Source organism: Trachypithecus francoisi, unplaced genomic scaffold, assembly GCF_009764315.1.
Source record: "Trachypithecus francoisi isolate TF-2019V2 unplaced genomic scaffold, Tfra_2.0 Lachesis_group0, whole genome shotgun sequence".
Taxonomy (NCBI): Eukaryota; Metazoa; Chordata; class Mammalia; order Primates; family Cercopithecidae; genus Trachypithecus; species Trachypithecus francoisi.
The window spans coordinates 191,018,104-191,039,295 of record NW_022681453.1 but is presented as its reverse complement, the minus strand read 5'-3'; the positions used below and the strand labels follow the sequence as shown (position 1 = coordinate 191,039,295).

The 21,192-nt window shown below is 42.7% G+C and overlaps 1 protein-coding gene across 3 annotated transcripts in view; it reads left to right on the top strand.

The window, feature by feature from the left end:
• Window positions 1-21,192, top strand: part of FGF12 (fibroblast growth factor 12) — a 591,075-nt gene that overhangs the window by 322,566 nt on the left and 247,317 nt on the right. The window contains exon 1 of one of the 3 annotated variants that reach the window (XM_033213058.1): window positions 9,686-10,128. The exons of the other annotated variants lie outside the window; for them this stretch is intronic. Coding sequence (XP_033068949.1) covers window positions 9,930-10,128 — 199 coding nt within the window. The 5' untranslated portion in view covers window positions 9,686-9,929. Of the gene's footprint in view, window positions 1-9,685; window positions 10,129-21,192 lie in introns of those variants that run through there. 3 annotated transcript variants of the gene reach the window in all.

The following is a 21,192-nucleotide window of genomic DNA, read 5'->3' as shown; positions in this document are numbered from 1 at the left end:
CCAGTTAACACTGCAAGTTTAGATATGATTATCCTGTCCAAAACATTGGAAAAATATTGTTTCTTCCTGCTTCAAATACTGTTTAAAGAAATATTCTTTTTTTATTTTTTTATTTTTTTTGAGACGGAGTCTCGCTCTGTCGCCCAGGCTGGAGTGCAGTGGCCGGATCTCAGCTCACTGCAAGCTCCGCCTCCCGGGTTTACTCCATTCTCCTGTCTCAGCCTCCGGAGTAGCTGGGACTACAGGCGCCCGCCACCTCGCCCGGCTAGTTTTTGTATTTTTAGTAGAGACGGGGTTTCACCGTGTTAGCCAGGATGGTCTCGATCTCCTGACCTCGTGATCCGCCCGTCTCGGCCTCCCAAAGTGCTGGGATTACAGGCTTGAGCCACCGCGCCCGGCAAAGAAATATTCTTATACATTATCTTATACCTGCTTTTCCAGAGAGCTGAGCATCGAAATGCATACCTATCTGTATCTATCTATCTGTCTGTTTTGGCTATAGACTTCCCAGTCACACAGACATCTACATCAATGCCTCCTTGATGTCATGTTGCAGGTTGGATTAGTGGGTAATACTAGGCACAGGGGGATATTATTTTATGTAAAAATGATTTTTAAGTGAGTGACAGATTTTTATTACATACTTTCATGTACTATCCTACAATTCCTCAATGCTTCTAATCTGCCAAGACGCTCCCCACATCTTGTTAAATTTTTATTGGGAGCAATTTTGCTTAGCCTAATAAGGCTAATTTAGGGATATTTAAATGAAATATGCTATATTTCCTCCATACAAACATCCATCCACTCATCTGCTTATCTGTTTATTCATTCATTTATTCATTCACACTTTTTCTCATTTGACAAATCAGTGCCATCATTTCAACCTATTATTTTCACCAATTTAGGTCCTATAATATAGTTGTTTTACAGGCAAATAAAGTTCAACTCAGGCAGACGAAGTAGCTTTATGTAAAGACAAATTATGTACTCTAAATTGCATACTCTTTCTACTTAACCTTTTACTCTTAGAGAATTCTACAAAATTAGGACAAGAAATGACCTATTGGTCACCTTGTCCAAACTTCCATTTGATCCTCTGACAGTTTTTTTCTCGTCAGTTAGTATATTTCAGTTATCTCCAGTAAAATCTTACTCAACATCAAATATCTGTGAGCGCAGGATCAGTGAGATCGCTCATTAATTGTTACTTTCACAGTGTCTGGTGCTGTGTGCATGCAGAGGACAAAAATATGAATTTATTGTGGTTTTAATAGTATATTTTGAGTGTCAGTCATGTGGTGGGTGCTGTAAGAGACTGCTATTTCAACAAGATCCATTCCCTGAAAATTTGGAATCTAAATTTAGAAATGAGAGCAACTAGGAATGGCCCATGGAGAAAGAATCTCAGTGAACATGGGTGACAGTATAAATGTGAGGATCATTAAACCATTTTAAGGTCATTTTAGTCATATTCTGAGACTTTAAAGTTGCCTACTCATTTTACCTGATGTCTGTGGCTCTGTTTGCCTTATTATATTCCTTTCTTCTGTGAACATGAGTGTGTGTGTGTGTGTGTGTGTGTGTGTGAGAGAGAGAGAGAGAGAGAGTCAGAGAGAGAGAGAGAGAGAGAGAGAGAGAGAAGTATCAGAACTGAAAATATAGGCCTAAATATGGGGATGGAGGTTGATCAGAGCAGAAACCTAGGTACCATGTACCCTCTGAGGATATCAGATTTAATAGATAGATTGGATTTAGGCAGAGAATTTTAGGGATTGTTGATAAAACAAAAATCAACTTTGGAAATGTGGAAGCTACCCTTGAGTTACCTGAGCTTATTTCCTAGTCCAAAGAGTTGATACCCCATTCTTCACTTTGGGATGACCGATGCATCTATCTGACTCAAAAAGCTGGGTGGATGGATTGATGAATTAATTCATTTATGTGAGTATTTTTTGAATATCTGGCTATGTGCAAAGATTATTTTAAGGACTAGAGATAAGAAAGTAAACAAAATAGACAATGCCACTGTCCTTATGGGTTTTACATTCAAATAGAGATCTTCCAGCCGAGTTTCTCTTTGAAAAGGAAAAAGGTTTTTTGGCCGGGTGCGGTGGCTCAAGCCTGTAATCCCAGCACTTTGGGAGGCCGAGACGGGCGAATCACGAGGTCAGGAGATCGAGACTATCCTGGCTAACACAGTGAAACCCCGTCTCTACTAAAAAATACAAAAAAAAAAAAAAAAAACTAGCCGGGCGTGTGGTGGGCGCCTGTAGTCCCAGCTACTCGGGAGGCTGAGGCAGGAGAATGGCGTAAACCCGGGAGGCGGAGCTTGCAGTGAGCTGAGATCCGGCCACTGCACTCCAGCCTGGGCGACAGAGCGAGACTTCGACTCAAAAAAAAAAAGGGTTTTTTTTTTTTTTTACATTTACATAAAATTACGTAAATGTAAATGTAAATTTACATTTATGTAAATTTATTATAACTAAAATGAATTTAATTGTTCTCAGATTTGGCCACCTTATAGCTCCGTTTAAGGAGGGGATTTGTTAAAAACAAAAGTGCATTATAACTTGGTCAAATTACTTTCACATTAAGGAAAAAAACTTCTAAAAAGGAAAACAAGAAAAGCAATTCTTCAGTTTCACATAATTAAAAGAACAGGAGAAAGCATGTAAGCTACATATAGCTAAATTTACGAAACCAACCAAAGCCTGGGGGATTTCTCTTCTGATGATGTGTCATAAAAAGGTCCACTGTCTTATATACACATGTATCTAATGTTACATTCCATCACTGTAAAAAGTCCCCTTTGCCCCCACCCCAAAAAGTTTCAGTCTAGTCCCCAAACTTGGTAAGCGGCGCTCGCTCCTGCTGCCGGTGCAGTTCGTTCTCGGTCAGCAGCACTGGGTTAGTGACAGTGGGACTTAGAGTAGGATTAAATGATGGGCAGTCTGTTGTGACAGGTCTTTCAGCATCTTTAACCAAGTACCAACCATCTCCTAGGTGGTATAAGTCAAACCGATATACATTTTTAAGGAAAGAAAATGGAGGAAATTTACATTTCTCCCCTTGTAAGCTTCTTTAATTTCTGTTTTAACTTGGTTTCCCTACGATTTTCATATTGAGCTCAACTTGAATTACTAAATTAAAAAGGAGAGTGTTTCAAGACCACCCTCCTAGAACCAAAGAAAACGTAGTACCCTACGTTGGCCAACAATAGTAAAACCAGGAGTAGCTCCCTCATCTAGAAAAAGGTAAGAGCTTCACGGGGAGAGAATTTGGGATACTTGTGTCCTCTCCCTTCCAACACAGAATGATCTCTTCAAGGTCATTCACAAGATGTGAAACCATGTTAGAAGCTAGTGCATGGAAGTCCATTTGGCATTCTCAATTTTCCCCTCCAGGTTACTTTAGTTAGGGCAGTAGTCACACTGCAGTTAGAAGGCCTGGATTAAACTCATAGATCTTCACTCATTGATTGTATGACCCTGGGCTATCACATTACTTACTGGAGTCTCAGTTTGTGAAACTGAATTGTTATTTTGCCTTTAACTTCCATCATCAGATTGTTGAAGAGTCTCAGTGAGATAATACATGGGAAGATGATTTGTAATCAGTAAAGAGTTACATAAATGTATGTGATTTGTATATGCTTATTTTATTGACTTTATTACATGATTGTAATTATTCATGGTGTTATGTTTTTGTTGACATAAGTATGACACAGAAGTAAAAGGGAAGCTCTGGAAATAAATTATATGGGTGTGAATCTGAACTCTGGCAATTCTTAGCTGAGTGACCTTGGTTAAACAACTTAACCTCTCTGTCCGAGTTTCTTCATTTATAAAATGGTGATATGACAGAACTTACCTCATAGAGTTGTTGTAAGGATTCAACGTGTCAATAATTGTAATGCATTTATAAGTGTGCATGGCACTTATCATTGGCTCACATTAATTATATCCATGTTTCTTATCAAAACACCTATTCTCCAAAACATTGAAAAGTTTCCTATTTGGGCAATGAGGATACCACTCTTCGTCTGTGTCATAAAGAGGAATTAAATCTATTCTTTTTTCTGTTTTGGAATATGACCAAAACCAGACAGACATATAACATGTAGTAATTCAGTTTTCAAATTGTTGAATAAAGCACCCTGAATAAATTTGCTATATAAAGGAATTTACAAATTATTAGGAAGTAGTTGTTTATATTGCTTTTGTCAGCCTATTGTAACTGACAATATGTCAGAGAAAAGCAAGTGGAAGTACAGCTACTTTATATAGTAAAATTCATGGAGAAAAGGTCTTCTTCCATTTGCTGTGGCAGAGCCCAGTGAGCTCATATTCACCCAACTTTGAAGCAGGGGCCTGATTTCAGAGCAAGATGATGTAAGAGCAGAGCTAGGCTTCTTTGTGTTTTCAAGACAAGGACACTGACAATATTCTACTAATGAAAATTCGATTTGCCATTACTGTGTCAAGGTTAATCATTCATTTCAAGTAAATTTTCAGCCTTTGTTAAATATATTCCAAGAGTGAATGATGATGTGTATGAATCATAAGGTGTGTTTTCTTGTTTTAAGAAATCTGTATTTTATGTCAGGGACTTAATTTAAATAGAAATTTTAATAATAGCATGGTCATTCTCATACTTTACATTATTATCACATCTTCTTTGAGCCTTGCAAGAGCCTAGTTAGGTACTGCTAGTATTATTATGGATCTGTTTTGCAGATGTGGTTTAGAGAGGTTGAATAACGTGTCCAGCAGCATACAGTTACTGGGCAATTAAAACAAGAGCCATGAAAGATCATAATGTCATGAACTGGAAGCTTGTTGAGGACAGAGAGAATGTGGAGGTGTATGGAATTCCCTGGTAACTTACAAAGCCCAGGATGCAATCTGTGAATGATGCAGTGTTTAAAACGAATGTGTAAACTAGCCCAATAGTAGATTTGGAAGTTGAAAGATGGCCTATGAATAAGCAAAAGACCAAAAAGCCTCTGTTTTTCCTTTTAAAATGTGGAGATAATTAAGACTGCCCATGTTTTTATTTGTTTGACTAGAGGCCAAAAACATAGACTCTCTATATATAACTAAATATAACTACATAATTATCATTTTGATGTGCATTTGACACCTTTCTTCAAAGTAATTAAAACTTCTTCTGCTCATAATGTCTTCAGAAGAGGAAGAAGAAATTCTTAAGTTGTTCAAAGAAAGATAGTGTAAAAATAAAAGTATTGGTATCCCTGAGATATAACCCTTTAAAATACCTGGTTGTTAATTTAACCTAAATCATCAGTAGGTTGGCTTAATTTCATTCCTGATCCCAAAATGCAAAGATATTGGAAATGTACAAGTAACTTTGGAGGAAGACTTATGAGATTTAGTGGCCCAGGTAGGAAACGTATGAATTTCTATATACAAAATAAACTGATTTAAGCATTGCTTCTGAGCTCAATATCCATATATTTAGGTCCTAGCTAACTTCTTAAATTTCTTTATACTCACCTCTTCTCACTGGGGAAATGGAGTAAACGATGCTGATGATGACTTAAAAAGCCAAAAAGCACTATGACAATAGCTGCAGGAGTGCGAGGAAAAAAGGAGTCTTTGTTGTCTGATTGAATCCAAAACACTACATTCTTTTAATAGAGATCTAAACACAGAAATAATGTTGCTCTCAGAAAGCTGACATGGATTGTTTTTGTTCTGTTCTTTAAATGCCTAACTTGATGTTGTCATGTTAAGACAGAGAGGAGAACTTCAAACAGCACCGGTTACCTTTTTCATCTTTCCTGCTAACTTGCTTCTCTGCTGTGCTTCTGTATTGGTTACCTTCTGCATCAGCACACCCTCATATCTCATCAACCTGCAGAAAAAAATCAGCAACACAAAGACTCAAGAATACACATCCTCTTTCCAGGTCTTTTGTAGGGGGTGTGGGGTGGTGGTGCACAGGACTGCAGTTCTGGAGAAATGTGCCATGTTTTACTTCTGTCTTCTAGTATTATTTAGTTTGCAAACATACATTAAACTCTGAAACTCTGACACCTGGAGAAATTGTGAAGAATTTAGATTCTCAGGCTCTACCCATACAGACTTCCACTTCGTGTTTTGAGAGACCATCAGGAATCGGCATGTTAACAAGCGTTTCAGGTGAATCTCATGCATTTTCTTCGAAAAAAAAAAAAAAGCCATCATTTTATTCATTCATTTGGCATTTTCCAGTTTTCAGAACGCTTACATATGCATATTCAGTTCTGCGAGGTAGATGAGAATGATTATCCCCATTTTGAGGATGTAAAAGAGACTCCAAATTTAGCAATAATTTCCTCAAGGCCTCATTATACACCCCCTCTTGCCTATTTCTCTGGCTACTCCCCTTAGCTGACCTTTGTCTGTTTGGATGTTTAATTGCAAGGCAGGGAGCCCCCAAAGCCCACTGTACTATATCCATGTCTGCCTTGCTCAAGAATGAGAGAAGTCTTCTGTTAGCCGAGGAAGGAAAATAATTTTATTTGTGGAATGTGAACATTTTCCTAATTGATAGAATTACCGGTTGATGTTCAGTAATGCCCCTCACCCCATCCAGATGCACATATGGAAATGCATTCAGCCTTGCTTTGGGACGTAAGGTATGTGTACGTGTGTCTTTTTCACATATCTGGTTCTGTATTGCTAGAATTCCAAGGATATATCCACTGTCTTCATTCAGCCACACTGAACTGCTGCAGGGGATGTGTGCTCCCCAAATGACAGCTGGGATTCTCCCTTTCCTCAGGATGTCTTGCCTGTTTAATCCTCCTCCCAGCTGTTTGTTCCATGAGCCCCTATCTGCCAGCCTCTGCTTTGCCCAGCTGGCAGCCTGGAAGGTCCAGGCCCCTGGGCATTGTAGGGTGTTAGACTCCTGCTTGATCTGAACAACGTCACAGATCTCAATCCTTTTCATCTCCCACGTGAATCTTGGCTAGGCCCATAGGTTTGTGCTCATATCTAGAGAGCTCCTGGGGTCCTTCTGAGTCCCACATCCATTTTCAGTAGCTTCCAGGGCCTGCATTTTCCTTGCCTTCTATTAGGATGTTTCCAACATACACCTGTCTGTGCTTGGAAATCATACATTTAATCCTTCTGCACTACCCTAGATGCTTAGTGAGGTGTCTGAAGGAGAGAGATTAGGGATATATGAAGAGAAATTGTAAGTAGAAACCAATAGCCGCTCCCAGACTTTATCATGAATGGAAGGTGATTAATGCTTCATGCTGCATTTTAACTTGGAGAACTCCTCTGCCCAGTGTCTCCAACATCAGACATCATCACACTCACGTCTGCGGACCTGATTGCACTCCACAGCTTGTGGTTGACTGTCCTTGTCCACATCACTCCCTCACCGCACTTGGAGTGATCCTCTGTGCAGGTTGCTTATTTGGGCTCTCTTTTTAGGGGCTGTGCCTGCTTTGCATCTTTCCAGACAGAACCAAGAAATCTGGGTTCCAAGAAGGAGGGAAACACTTTTTCCTGTTCCAAAATGAGCCATAGGTGGGGCCCATGATAAGGTCCAAGAGGTCATTGTTACTTTCTCCAGTGTTCACTTTCTTCCTAACTAAACAGAATCCTACGTGCTCAAGCTTATTGGAGAGAGCGTGGACTGCATTTTCTCAGCTCCCCCATCTCTCACCCCTTCTTTGCCCACCTAGGGTCCTTTAACCCCCACTGTCGTTGTGTTTCTCTTGTGGGAGGGACCGGACAGAGGGGACCCGAGCTGCAGTTCCCTTGCTCTGCCTCTGAGAATTTCTCATCCAAACCTCAATCACGTAGGATTGCGTAGAGAGGAGAAAAGGGGAGAGACAGAAAACACAGAGAGGAGGGAGAGGGGTGGCGGGAGGGAGGGAGGAAAGAAGGGAGTCTGGGAGCCGAGGGCGCGAGGAAAGGGAACCTGACTAGAGCGCGCTGTGCTTCCCAGCGCTCCAGGAGCCCGGCCCCCAGCTCGGCCCCACCTGGGCGCTCTTTCGCTCTCCCGTGGGTCGGCGGGCCGTGCGGGAGGAACTCTGGCTGCCGCCAGCTCTGCGTCCCACCCGCCATCTCGGTGGCTCTTGCCCCTGCCCGGAGTTTCCTGCGGAGCTAACACTCCAGCTGAGCCAGCCGGTGGGGCGGCGGCGGCGGCTCCGCGCGCCCAGAGCCTCAGCCCATGAATGGGACTCCGCCCTGAGCGCCCCCTCCCGGGCCTGGGGAGGCGGCGGCGCGGCGGCGGGGGGCGCCCCGCAAGCCCGCGGCTCTGAGCGGCCACCTGCGCAGCAAGTTGGGCGAGTTGGCAGCCGCCCGCACCTGCCTCCTGGCCCCGGCCCCTGATTCCGCCTCCAGCCCCAAGTGCCCGGGTTGCGCGCTCGGCTGCCTCCTGCGGTAGCGCCAGGAGGCCTAGGGGCCCCGCCTGCGCCCCCGGCGCCAGACCATGGTGGGCAGCTCCGGCCAGGAGCCGCAGCCTCCGCGAGCCGACGTCGCCTGCAGCCAGCCCCCGCCCCACCCGAGCGGACGCGCGGGTGTTCGCAGCGCGCGGGTCACTTCCTTCCTCGGCCGGGATGGGCGGCGCGGGACTGAGTGAGCGGCCTTGCGTCCGGCGGGTAATCCCCATCTGATCTGCTGCCTGTGAGCTGCTGACTGCCGGGGCGCGCGAGCCTGGGGGGCACGGGCAGCAGCGCGGCGATGACCTGATCCCGAGCCCGCCAGGGCGCCCCTTCCTTCCCTCCCTTCCCTCGCTCCCTCTGAGCCTGTGCGGAGACCGGCTCGGTGCGGCGGCCCCGGGTGGACCATGGCGGGGAGCTCCAGTTAAAGGCGTGTGGGCGCCGAGCTGGAGAGGACACCTTCGGCATCGCTGCCTTTTGAGGGGGCTTATTTAAACTACTGAGTCATTCCAGATTTAGGATTCCCTAAATAATCACCAACTGTGCCCGTCTCGTGCCGGAAAGCAAGCGGAAAGAGAAAGAGCGCCCACTCTTGGGACCCCGCAGATCGCCTCTCGCAGGTTTCTCCCCGAGGGGTGCCTGGCTCTCGAGGCTATTCCCTCCCTCCCGCCCGCCCTCCCCCTCCCTCGCCTCCCGCTCTCTTTGCAGTGCTGCTGGCCGGGAGTCGCTCTCACCGCAGCTGGAAACAGCTGCCCCCGCCCCGCGCCCCTACCCAGGCTCCGGGTAACCGCTCCCACTTCGCGCCTCTCGGAATTCCAGAACTCGGGTGGCCGGCCCCTGGAAAGCCGCAGCCGGCGCGATGCATTCTGTAGACCTCACCCTGCCGGGACGGACCTCCTAATCTTCAGAACCGCGGGCCGCAGGGAGTTAAATTGCTGCCTTCCTCTCCTCTCGTGCGGTTGGTGGCTTGTTTTCTAAAGGAACGTTTTATTCACTTTTTAGTATTTTCTACTCGGGGCGCGCTACCCGCCTGGGTCCAGACTCTGCTTTGTAAATGGGTTTTCTAGGTATGTATGTGTAGGTATACTTTGGACACCTTACAACGCTTGCGCCTCTCCAACAGAGGCACGGCTTGTTATTTTGGACGTCGTTCTTCCCCTTCCACTTGGTACCCCGAACGCAGTGTGACTAAACTCCCCACTGCCCCTTGGACGCCGATCGCCTTGGGGTGCAAGTTTGGGGTGCAAACGTCTACTTCGCAAGAGGGCCTGGGACCGCCCCGCCCCCGCCGCCAGAGGTTGGGGAAGTTTACATCTGGATTTTCACACATTTTGTCGCCACTGCCCAGACTTTGACTAACCTTGTGAGCGCCGGGTTTTCGGTACTGCAGCCTCCTCAAATTTTAGCACTGTCTCCCCGCGACTGCCCTGTCCCTGGCCGCCGAGGTCCTGCCCTCACCCCGGCGGAGCGCGAGCCGGAGGGCGCAGTAGAGTCTGGGGCCTGGGGCCCTCGCTGAGCAGCTATGGCTGCGGCGATAGCCAGCTCCTTGATCCGACAGAAGCGGCAGGCGAGGGAGTCCAACAGCGACCGAGTGTCGGCCTCCAAGCGCCGCTCCAGCCCCAGCAAAGACGGGCGCTCCCTGTGCGAGAGGCACGTCCTCGGGGTGTTCAGCAAAGTGCGCTTCTGCAGCGGCCGCAAGAGGCCGGTGAGGCGGAGACCAGGTCAGTAGAAGCCCGGAGAGTGGGCTCCCCAGAGGCGGACACCCTCTCTCCCCTTCCTCAAAGCACCTCGGGACGCCCGTGGAAGGGAACCAGGATTCCTCTTTTACATTCTGACCCCTCTTCTCTCATTTCCAGACTTCTCTCTTTCAACCACTCTGTCAGTTAATAGCTTCTTGCCCCATATTCAGCAAAAACACTTTCTACTTTGATCAATCCAGGGTTTGACTAGAACAATTACATGTATAGATGCACTTATTCTAAAAGAGCCTGTAGAGTCCTTGAGGGGAGTGAGTGACCACCTCATTCATTCATTTATTCATTCATCGGTTCTCTCTCTCTCCCGCTCTCCCATCCATCCATCCATGCATCCATCCGTCCATGCATCCATCCATCCATCTGTAGAGTACAGTACTTAACGCTGCCCACTGAAGACCTAAGGATTAATACAGCTCTTCCCTTATCCCTCATAATCCATGATAGACACCTAGTAGACACCAGATGAACTTAAATTTATTATTTTTCCAACTCTTCCTCCAGCAACACTTGGCATTGCATATTTCAGACGCCCTTGTCAATTTCTCGCCTCTTCACTTTTCCCTCATGCCCTTTCACTTCCTTTACACAGTCTTCATTTTCCTGTTATTTTCTTCCAACCCCTCTCATGGTTTCCAAGGACTCTGCTCATTAACGTTTCTGTCCTCTTACGATACTTAGCACACTCACACTTCTGGGACATTGAGGGAACAAGACAGTATACACAGTTTGGCTTCAAGGAGTGTAAAGAAAACTTCAGCTTGATCAGAGATTTTCATGGCATGGGCTTTTCTGCAGCCCTGACCACAGATGATTGTTTTGGATATGTCTCTACTTGCAAAGGGAAATTGGATACCCAAAGTTTCGACATGATGATTCCCAGCTCAAGCCAGGCCAGTGTTCCCAGCTTGAGAGAATGAAAGCAGAATTGCGGAGAGATCTGTGCTGCCATCAGACTGTTGGTTTTCTGGTTGTGGCTGCAGAACCATTTGCATTCTGCAGATACTCTACCCCTGTTGTGGACAACTGAAAGGCAGCATTGTCTAGAAAGGGAGCCTGCTCTGTACTCAGTTGGCTAGTTTGTCTCTTTGCAACTCTGACTGTGGTGTACTGTTGGTTTCTAGCAATGAGGCACATGGATGGGTCCATTGGATGAAGGATGACACTTGGGAAGTCTGGACAAGTGGGGCTCAGAATTAGCTCAGAAATTTGGGATTAAGCCTTGTGAAGAAGCGACCCTGTTTCATTTTCCATTGGGTTTTCATGACATTGTCCACTCCATACTAGGCTCATTTTCTTATTTTGTGATGATGATAAAGTAGTAAATCTCAGGAGTATACAAAAATAGTTGTGATCCCAAGACAGGAGCAGTATACTAGTCTGTATTATTGTATGTCCAATTAGTATAGCATGTTCATTTTATAAAGTGGAGATTTATGCAATAGTTTGAATTACCTCTACAAAGGAATTCACCTAGTGGAAAATAAAATAACCTGTTCTGTTGTGGAGGGATAATTTGGAGGCCTTCTTTTCTTAGGGCTTATGTGATCTACAGAGAACTTCAAGGTTCTGAACTCAGTGTGACTTTTATATCTCAATCTCTGAAGTACGTGCTTGCACTCTCGTTGGGATAATTATATGACATCTTTGAGTTGATCCTAGTCAGCCTCTTCTAAAAAACAAGATAATAAGAATGATAGGGGGATACATGTGAACGGATAAGATAAACTGATCCTGACCTCTGGAGTTGACTTGGAGATGATCAGTGGGTTACTTCTGCATGGCTTTATTTTCATGGCTTCATTTTGCATGGGAAGGAAGGACCGTATTTACTGCTTCCTGTGGGCTCTTCCTTAGCATCTCATTAGAAAACAGAGATTTGAGGCAATTTCTGAGTTTATGGTTTTCTTCAGTGTTCATTTAATTTGCCTCCCTTTTTCTTCGACATAGTGTTCATCTTATCAGAGAGGATCCTGACTGGTGACTTCCTATAGCTAAAGTGTCACAATAACAATCTGGCAGAGAGATGGCAGGACCTATGAAGACATTCTCAGTGCAAGGGCGACCTGCGTGTATTTGTATACCATTTCAGTTTGTTCTGAAGCTTAGCTTAGAAGAATGGGCGTGTGGTGTGTGGAAAAGCTTTTTGGGAAGATGATAGTGTGCTATTATCTTTACTAACAAAGCCAAATAATTAATCTGTTGATTTGCTGTCAGCAACCATGATTCACATAGCATGGAATAAGTTTATTTATAGAGAGATAGCACCCTCCACATATCAGTTCCAGAGAGGAATCTTTAGCTGGATTGGGAGGAAGTTGCTAAACACCAAAAAGAAAACTATTTGAGTCTGTTTTATAATCACTTTGATGTTGTATTCACTTAATGTTTGACTTATTCTTGAAACCACTAGCCTTCCTAAGCCATATCATCGTGAACTAACAAAGTAACTCACAAATGGTAAAGTGGCGAACTGGAATAATTTGTCCTGATAAAGAATTTCCACTCTGAATTTCTGTCAGTGAGACACATGTTCCATTGACCAGAATTTCTAGGGGAGTGAGGCTTAGGAAGTGAATCTAAGGCAAGAGTTTGATGGGAAAGGCCACGGTTGTGTTTCTGATTTCAGGGCTGACACATTGAGTATCTCTGCTTCTCTTTTTTCTTAGCTAACCAAGTTCTGATATGTGTAGTGTTGAATTTTTATAAATACAGTGGGGATCCTGAAATTATCATGGCAAAGGGTTCAGATTTAAAATGACAGTAACGCAGAATGAAAACATGGGAAATGACTAGGTACGGCCTCACATCACACAGTTTCAGGGCCAGGGTGCACAGTGGATCCTTTTTGTGCAGCAAATCTCTGTCTTTGTAGATGAGAAATCCTGGAGCCATTGCAAGTTTGTAATTTATCTAAGGTTGCACAACTAGGTTTTGTCAAAATTGAGACTAGATTCAGTTGACTTTCTTTCCTACCTTCTTTGCAACACAGCAGAAAGTAATGTCAACTAGTGTGAAGAACTGGATGTCTTCTGTCACAGTTTTAACCATTGGTATTATTGTTATCATTGTGATCATTATTTTATAATTAGAACAGATATAGGGTAGAGTAGAAGAGGTAACTTGTAGAAGAAGGCATAGGCTAAGGAGGCCATTGGACTTCAGCAATGACCACCCGATAGCATTATTGAAGACCTATAGGCAACATAGGGTTAATAAGCCCCTTAGACACTGTGTGGGCTGTAGATCTTTGAAAATGAAATGTTGGAGACCCTGAACTGGAAAGTTGGATGAGGCCATTGAACCGTGAAAAAGCCTTTAGAACATTTCTGTTTTGTGCACTTTCTAATGAGAAAAGAGTGTTCTTATAGTCATTATTTGAGTCATTGTTTATGTGTAAAAAGGCTGTATTAGTCAGGCACACTAGAATATTTTCCTAAATGTTGATGCCACTTAATTTGCTGTATCTAGACTATTAGCACATCCGTATGAATTATATGCTTATTCATGTCCAACCTTTAGCTTTATTTTGAATAGAAACACTAGTACAAATGATTGACTACAAAATGATGTGTGTTTTGACTCATAAGCTATTACAGACAAAGGGTAAAACTCACAATCAAGGAGGGAAAGGTGTTTGCAGAATCTGAATGTCTGAGTGGCCACGAACCTTGGAGGTCATCAATATTACTCTTCCAGTTTTCAAATGAGACCCTCTCTGAAAAAGCAAAGCAATTGATTAAGCCTAAATCTAGGTATTTTAAGTGATGTGAGTGTTTTTATTGTATTTCTATATAGCTTAGTTTCTTACCTCAAACCAGAACATTAAAAGAATAATCAATCAGGAAAAATCTATCTTAAAACCTAAAGATCTTCAGAATTTTTTATAATTTAAAGATTCAATTTCATACACTGATCCCTTTAAAAAGTGATAGGGTAGAATTACACTACATGGTAAGATAAATCAAAGTAGTAATTGTAATTTACCCAATTTTGTTGATTTTCATTTACCTTATCTTTCTGAGTCCCTGTTTCTGCTATTATAAAAATTGTGGTTATTCAAAATATTTCAGTATTATTTTAAATTGTTTTGGTAGATGCATAGTGTTTTAACAGTATACTCGATCAACAGTTTTATTATAAAACATATCCTTTTGCATAGAGGAAGAAAATATCATAGGAAATAGAAACTTCAAGAAGAAAGTTGACAGTAAAGGTCAAATGTTTAATCATGTGATTTATGGAATATGAGTTAGATTTTTATAAATTGCAATAGTTTTGGCCAATATATGGGTCAAGAATAGATTTATATGACAGGTGATATTTTACATTTATAGGAAGTACTTTGATTACATTTTCTCTTTTAAAAGTATGATTCATATCTGAACTACAAAATCAGCCTAATTAAATGATATTTGGCTTGATGTGTGTTAAAAAAAATAAAACAGTGAGACCCCTAACTTTTCAGAAACCCATCTTAGGGTTTAAACTGATATTTTGAACGTGTTTTTAAAATTCTGTTCTCTCTACAGCAGTGCGTTCTCATCAATAAATTATGTTTCCATTGTAAGAACATTTTAAAATAGCAGTTATTGTGATCTCTTGATTTCTTTCATCCCACAGAGATCTCATCAAGCCATAACTCGAGATTAAGTCTTTAAAGTTTTAATGAATTTGTTATTCTTGAACAGAAGGAGAAAAACAATTTATAGGAAATGAGGCAGTCTCTGCATTTGAGGAGGCAATAGGAATATTTTGGAAGATCTTTAGAAATGTAAGCTTTGTCTCATAAAATTGCATTTTAAAAAGTCCTGGGCTTACTCGTATAGAAACACATTGCTTTTATTCTTGGTGAGAGAATAAATTTGCTCTGGAAAATTTGTAGATTTGCTTTGGAAAATGTGTTAATAGTGATTAATTTTTTCTTATCTCTTCTTTGAATGCATGATCATCATGTATATTTGCTTTTGACATATAGAATTATTATAGATTTTATGATGATTCCGCAAAACAGCCTTGTTAGACATAGGAGAAAGACTTGATATGCTACATTTTGGATTTTATCTTCTGGCTTACCCATGGAATTACAGAACTTTTCTTATTTTCTAAAGAAAGGTACACCACATCTACAGGGCTCTGATTCCAAGACTACCTCCTAAGCATCTGTGAGTTGGGAGAAGCCTTAGTTGAAAAATGCCTATAAATTAATCATCTATAATCATAAATTTTAATAATAATAACTTGACTTCAGGATTTATAGAATTTCTTTACAATTTTTGCTTCTTTTACTTTTCATAGCCGTCTGCTGAGATAGCCCCATCTTAGAAAAAAGAAAACTAAGCCTCAAGTGGCAATGAGACTTGTTCAGATTCATGGAATCAGAAGATGACTAAAAGTCACATGGCCCTCAGTCCCACACTGCAGATAATCTGCCTTTATCTCCCACCACACTGAGGGCTAGGAAGCCCTGAATCTGAAATAACTTAATGTGACTTGAAGCTGGGAAACTATTGTTGGGGTGAATCTGATGAAAAGTTCAAGAAATGTGGAACATGATTACGTGGTTTGTTTTGCTGTATGTGTGGTCTAGAGCCCGGAGGGTGGAGGAGAGAAATGGAAAGCTGATGGAGATCTTCAGGGCAGGACTGAAGAAGCAGTCCCATGGCTATGTTGTTATGTGCTGGGCTTAGGCTCCTGGCTCAGATGTTCCTGTCTGAATGCCAGAAGCCTTGAAGATATCAAGGGTTGCCACAGGGGATACCTAATGACCCACTGGGAGACTTGGGCCCCGAGGGCCAGACTCTCTTAACCATAAACATAAACAATTGCTTCAGATGTTTTGGAGAGTGAAGAGGTTAACACCAAGTTAAAGACAGCCCTGTAAGATTTAATCTTTTTGTTTGTTTGTTTAACTTAAGTGATAGCATAGCAGAATGATTAAGTACCTGGACTTTGGAGTGGGATGTGAGTTCAAATTATGGTCTTATTATTTGTAAGAACATTAGGCAAGTGTCTTAATATCTTTGCACCTCAATTTGCTGATTTGTAAAATGAAGATATTACCTCTAACTTTTGGTGAAGAAATGCCTCTTTGAGGAAGAATCATTTAAGCTGAGCTGCAAAAGATGAAATAGGCATACAGGGATGGAAGAACATTCCAGGCAGAAGAGAACAACTTGCATGAAGATTGATGTGAGAGGGAGCTCAGTGCTTTTGAAGAAATTGAAGTATAGCTGGAGCAACGAGAACAAAGGGGAGAGGGGTACAGATGATGTTGGAAAGCTTGGCAAGAATTGCAGGACCTTGAGAAGCCTAAGATGAATTTTGTATTTTAATCTAGGGTCCAAAGAAAGATCAGCAGTACGGGGTGATATCATGCAACTTGTATTTTTAACTGGGCACTTTGGCTTTGGAGAAGAGAATGGATAGCAACGGAGCCAGAGTAGAAGCAAAGGAACAGTGAGGAGGCTAGGGCATCAGTCTGGACCAGCAGTTCTCAAAGTACAGTACAGAGGCCCTAGAAGCTTCCTGATAATCTTTTAGTGGATCCGCAAGGTAAAAATGATGTTCATAAAAAATATTTCCTGGCCGGGCGCGGTGGCTCAAGCCTGTAATCCCAGCACTTTGGGAGGCCGAGGAGGGTGGATCACGAGGTCAGGAAATCAAGACCATTCTGGCTAACATGGTGAAACCCCGTGTCTATTAAAAATGCAAAAAACTAGCCGGGCGTGGTGGCGGCGCCTGTAGTCCCAGCTACTTGTAGGCTGAGGCGGGAGAATGGCGGGAACCCGGGAGGCGGAGCTTGCAGTGAGCTGAGATCCGGCCACTGCACTTCAGCCCGGGCGACACAGCAAGACTCCGTCTCAAAAAAAAAAAAAAAAAATTTCCTAATACCACTAGTTATTTGCCATTTTCACTCATTCTGTCACAAGTATCCATTGGAATTTTCCAGAGACTGTGTGATATATCCACAATCGTCTGTAAAAGGTACTAAAAGTTTCCTCTCTTTTCAACCACGTTTCTTTGTAAGGCCAGGTTATCCTTACGTACTTCATCCACAATAAGATATCAAAAGAGATTGAATGCAGAAGCAGACTTGAGAACAATGACTTCTATTAAGCCAGACATTAAAAACATTTACAAATAATTTATAAAGTAGTTTTTTCATTAATTCCTTTTTGTTTGTTTTGGAAAATACAGATAAGTTTTATTAAATCATGCTATTTATGTTAACACTTAGTGGAGCTTATTATTGTATTAATAAATAATCATTTGAAAAATTTCACTGTAACTTCTAAATACAGTAAATGTTGAGAGATATAAACTACATAAGCACAAAGCTCTTTGGGGGCACTCAATAATTTCTAGGAGTGTAAAGGATCCTGAAAACAGAAAGTTTGAGAACTACTGGTCTAGGTTATAGATAATGTTGAAACGAAGTTGGTGACCATGGATATAAAAAGTGTGGGTAGAGGTAGAATGAGCAGAACCTCATGAGAGGTAGACTATGAGTGGAGAGTGGAAGGTGCCTGGATGATTCCTGGCTGTACTATTCCCTCGTGAATTGCATGTTTGTGGCGATGGAGTGGTGAAGGAGCAGGGTTGATAGAGGTCAATAATGTAATTGCCCAACTACAAAACACTATAGAATGTGAAGGTGGGGACTGGGCCTGGTGGCTCACACCTATAATCCCAGCACTTTGGAAGGCTGAGGCAGGCGAATCACAAGGTCAAGAGTTCGTGACCAGCCTGGCCAACATGGTGAAACCCCGTCTCTACTAAAAATACAAAAATTAGCTGAGCGTGGAGGTGGGCGCCTGTAATCCCAGCTACTTGGGAGACTGAGGCAGGAGAATCATTTGAATCTGGGAGGCGGAGGTTACATTGAGCTGAGATTGCATCATTGCACTCCAGCCTGGGCCACAGGACGAGACTCAGTCTCAAAAAAAAAAAAAAAAAAAGAAAGAAAGAAAAGAATGTGAAGGTGGAAGATTGGGTTTTATTTATTGTTAATAGTTTTACAATACCCATATATATAAGGCTGTTTACTTTATTCTTGAACTCTCAAGTAAACACTCAGTTGCCTTTGAATAGTCAAGTGACTTTACAAACACAAATTTTGTAAACTGCTCTTTTTCTGCCTATTGTTAGTGATTTGATTAGTTTGTAGTATTTGTAGGCCTCCCAGACTCCATGCTTCTAACCACACTTACGTTAATGCCTCATAATTGAAACTTGGACTGACGGTTTTACATTTGAAGATTCAAACAGCCATGGATGGAAATATTTCAAGAAGAAAACCATAGTACAACCATGCTATGCAAATACTGTGCCATTTTATGTAAAGGACTTGAGGATCCTCAGGTTGGGTATCCTGAGGGTGGGGGTCCTGTAACCACCACTCCTCACCCTGAACACAGGGAGGGATGACCGTACTCTATACAGTCTTTTCTTCATTACTTTTTAGGAGTCAGTAGAGAGGGCCCTAAGGCCTAAGACCAAACTTGGTTCCCTAGAAGTAAAGAATGACATGGGACAAATAGGATCTGTATGTCGAATCACAAAATGTTAGCACTTAGAGCTTATATAAGCCAGTGGTTCTCAGCCCTAGCTGCAAAATGAAATCAACTGGGAATTTTTAAAATGTACTAATGCCCAACACCTAGAAAGTCTGATTTAGTGGGTTCAGTCTGGGACCCAGGCATCAGCCATTAGTTTTGTTTGCTTGTTTTTAACCCCCTATATGATGCTAATATGCAGCCAGGATTGAGAGTCCCCAACCTGTTCCAATTCCTTTGTTTCATAACTTGTGGCCCTTAAACAAAATTAATGATTTTATTAATGTCTTTAGGAACACATCCATGATGCCTAGACATTTTATACACCAATATAATTTATAATGATGATCTCTTCTGTCTCAGTCCATTCTGGTTGTTATGACAAAATACCATGCACAGGTGGATTAAACAGCAGAAGTATATTTTTCACAGTTCGAGAGGCTGGCATTCCCAAGATCAAGGTGCCAGAAGATTTGGTGTCTGTGAGGGCCTGCTTCCTGGGTCATAGATGGCAGTCTTTGCTGCTTTTTCAAATGGCAGAAGGGGCAAGGGAGCTCTCTGAGGTCTCTTTTGTAAGACCACTAATCCCATTCATGAGGGCAGAGCCTTCATGACCTAATCACTTCTCAAAGGCTTCCACTTCCTCATATCATCTTGGAGGTTAGGATTTCAGCATTGGGCAGCGGGAGGGGCACGTAAACATTCCATCCAAGGCACCATTTTTCTTTTTTTTTGTTTTTGCTTATATTTGAATCTTTCCTGTGCTTAATGATGTCCCAAACCTGAGCTGCATCATCGTATGGAATGCTCGCATGCCTCGTCTTCTTGGTGAAAACTTCAGTTCCCAAGCACAGGACCTGGTCAGCGCTAGATTTCTCAGCACTTAGCCTACTGCCTGTGTCACTGCAGTTCTTCCGTTGCCGTTAAATCAATGAGGAAATGACATCCTGACTCACTGAGCAAGCCTCAGAGGAAGGATTCTGAAGTTAGCATCTCTCCTTCCCACCTAAGGATGCTGAGATCCTGGGACTTCTCAGTTTCACAGGACTGGTTAGATTCTGAATTTGAACTCAGGTTCGTTTTTCCTAATCTAGTGTTCTTTCTACTCTGCCAGTCCTGGAAATGGACCTCAGTTTCTGTCTTTGAAAAACAAACGAGTTATATATAAGAATATATAAGAGCTAGCCTGGCGCGGTGGCTCACGCCTGTAATTCCAGCACTTTGGGAAGCTGAGGCAGGCAGATCACATGAGGTCAGGAGTTTGAGACCACCCTGGCCAACATTGTGAAACCCTGTCTTTACTAAAAATACAAAAGTTAGTCGGGTGGGGTGGTGCATGCCTGTAATCCCAGCTACTTGGGAGGCTGGGGCAGGAAAATCACCTACCCCGGAAGTGTAGGTTGCAGTGTGCCAAGATCGCACCACTGCACTCCAGTCTGGGTGACAAAGCGAGACAGTAGCCCCTGCCCCCCAAAAAGAATATATAAGGGCTTTTTTTTTTTTTTTTGAGACGGAGTCGTGCTTTGTTGCCCAGGCTGGAGTGCAGTGGCGTGATCTCGGCTCACTGCAAGCTGTGCCTCCCGGGTTCACACCATTCTCCTGCCTCAGCCTCCCAAGTAGCTGGGACTGCAGGCGCCCACCACCACGCCCGGCTAATTTTTTGTATTTTTAGTAGAGACAGGGTTTCACCGTGTTAGCCAGGATGGTCTCGGTCTCCTGACCTCGTGATCCACCCGTCTCGGCCTCCCAAAGTGCTGGGATTACAGGCTTGAGCCACTGCGCCCAGCCATAAGGGCCTCTTTAGCCTGAAAAGCCATTAACTGTGGTTCCCCTCACCCCAGGAGAAACATTTGTGACTGGGAACATGAAACACAAATCTTTTCCCTGCTTCTTACTTGAAGGACAAAACTATTTTCTTCGTGTGCTGTTTTGGATGTTCCTAACTGCATCCCATGGTTTAATTACTCACAATGCACTAATAAAGAAATCTGTCTAAAATATCAGTCTTTCTCTTGACACCAATTGAGGCTTATTTTGTCCCTTCAAGGATTAGGAATTATATCAGTGTGCTGTGTGCTGTGTTATAGAATTTTTTTTAAAAGGGGTTTGAAGGGAAGAGTGAAATTCATGAAAGAAGAACTATAAACCTGGATAAGTTGCATAAGTTATAAAGATAAAATAGAGTAAAAAGTTAATACAGTTTTTTTTTTTTTTTTTCAATTGCACTGGTGATTTACATGTTGTATTTTAATTTTGGGAACTCAAAAGATGACCCAGATGACCTTCACAGTGTCCTAGAATCAGATAATGCTTTAAAAATCATTAAGAAACAGGGACAGAATTTAAATAAGTGCCCAAAGTAGGAATCTGTATTCAAATTTCCTGGTTAGAATAGGTGTCAGGTTCTGTTTTCAGTCAAATAGCTCTAGCTGTCTACACAATATACCTTCTACACACGATATTACATTTGAGA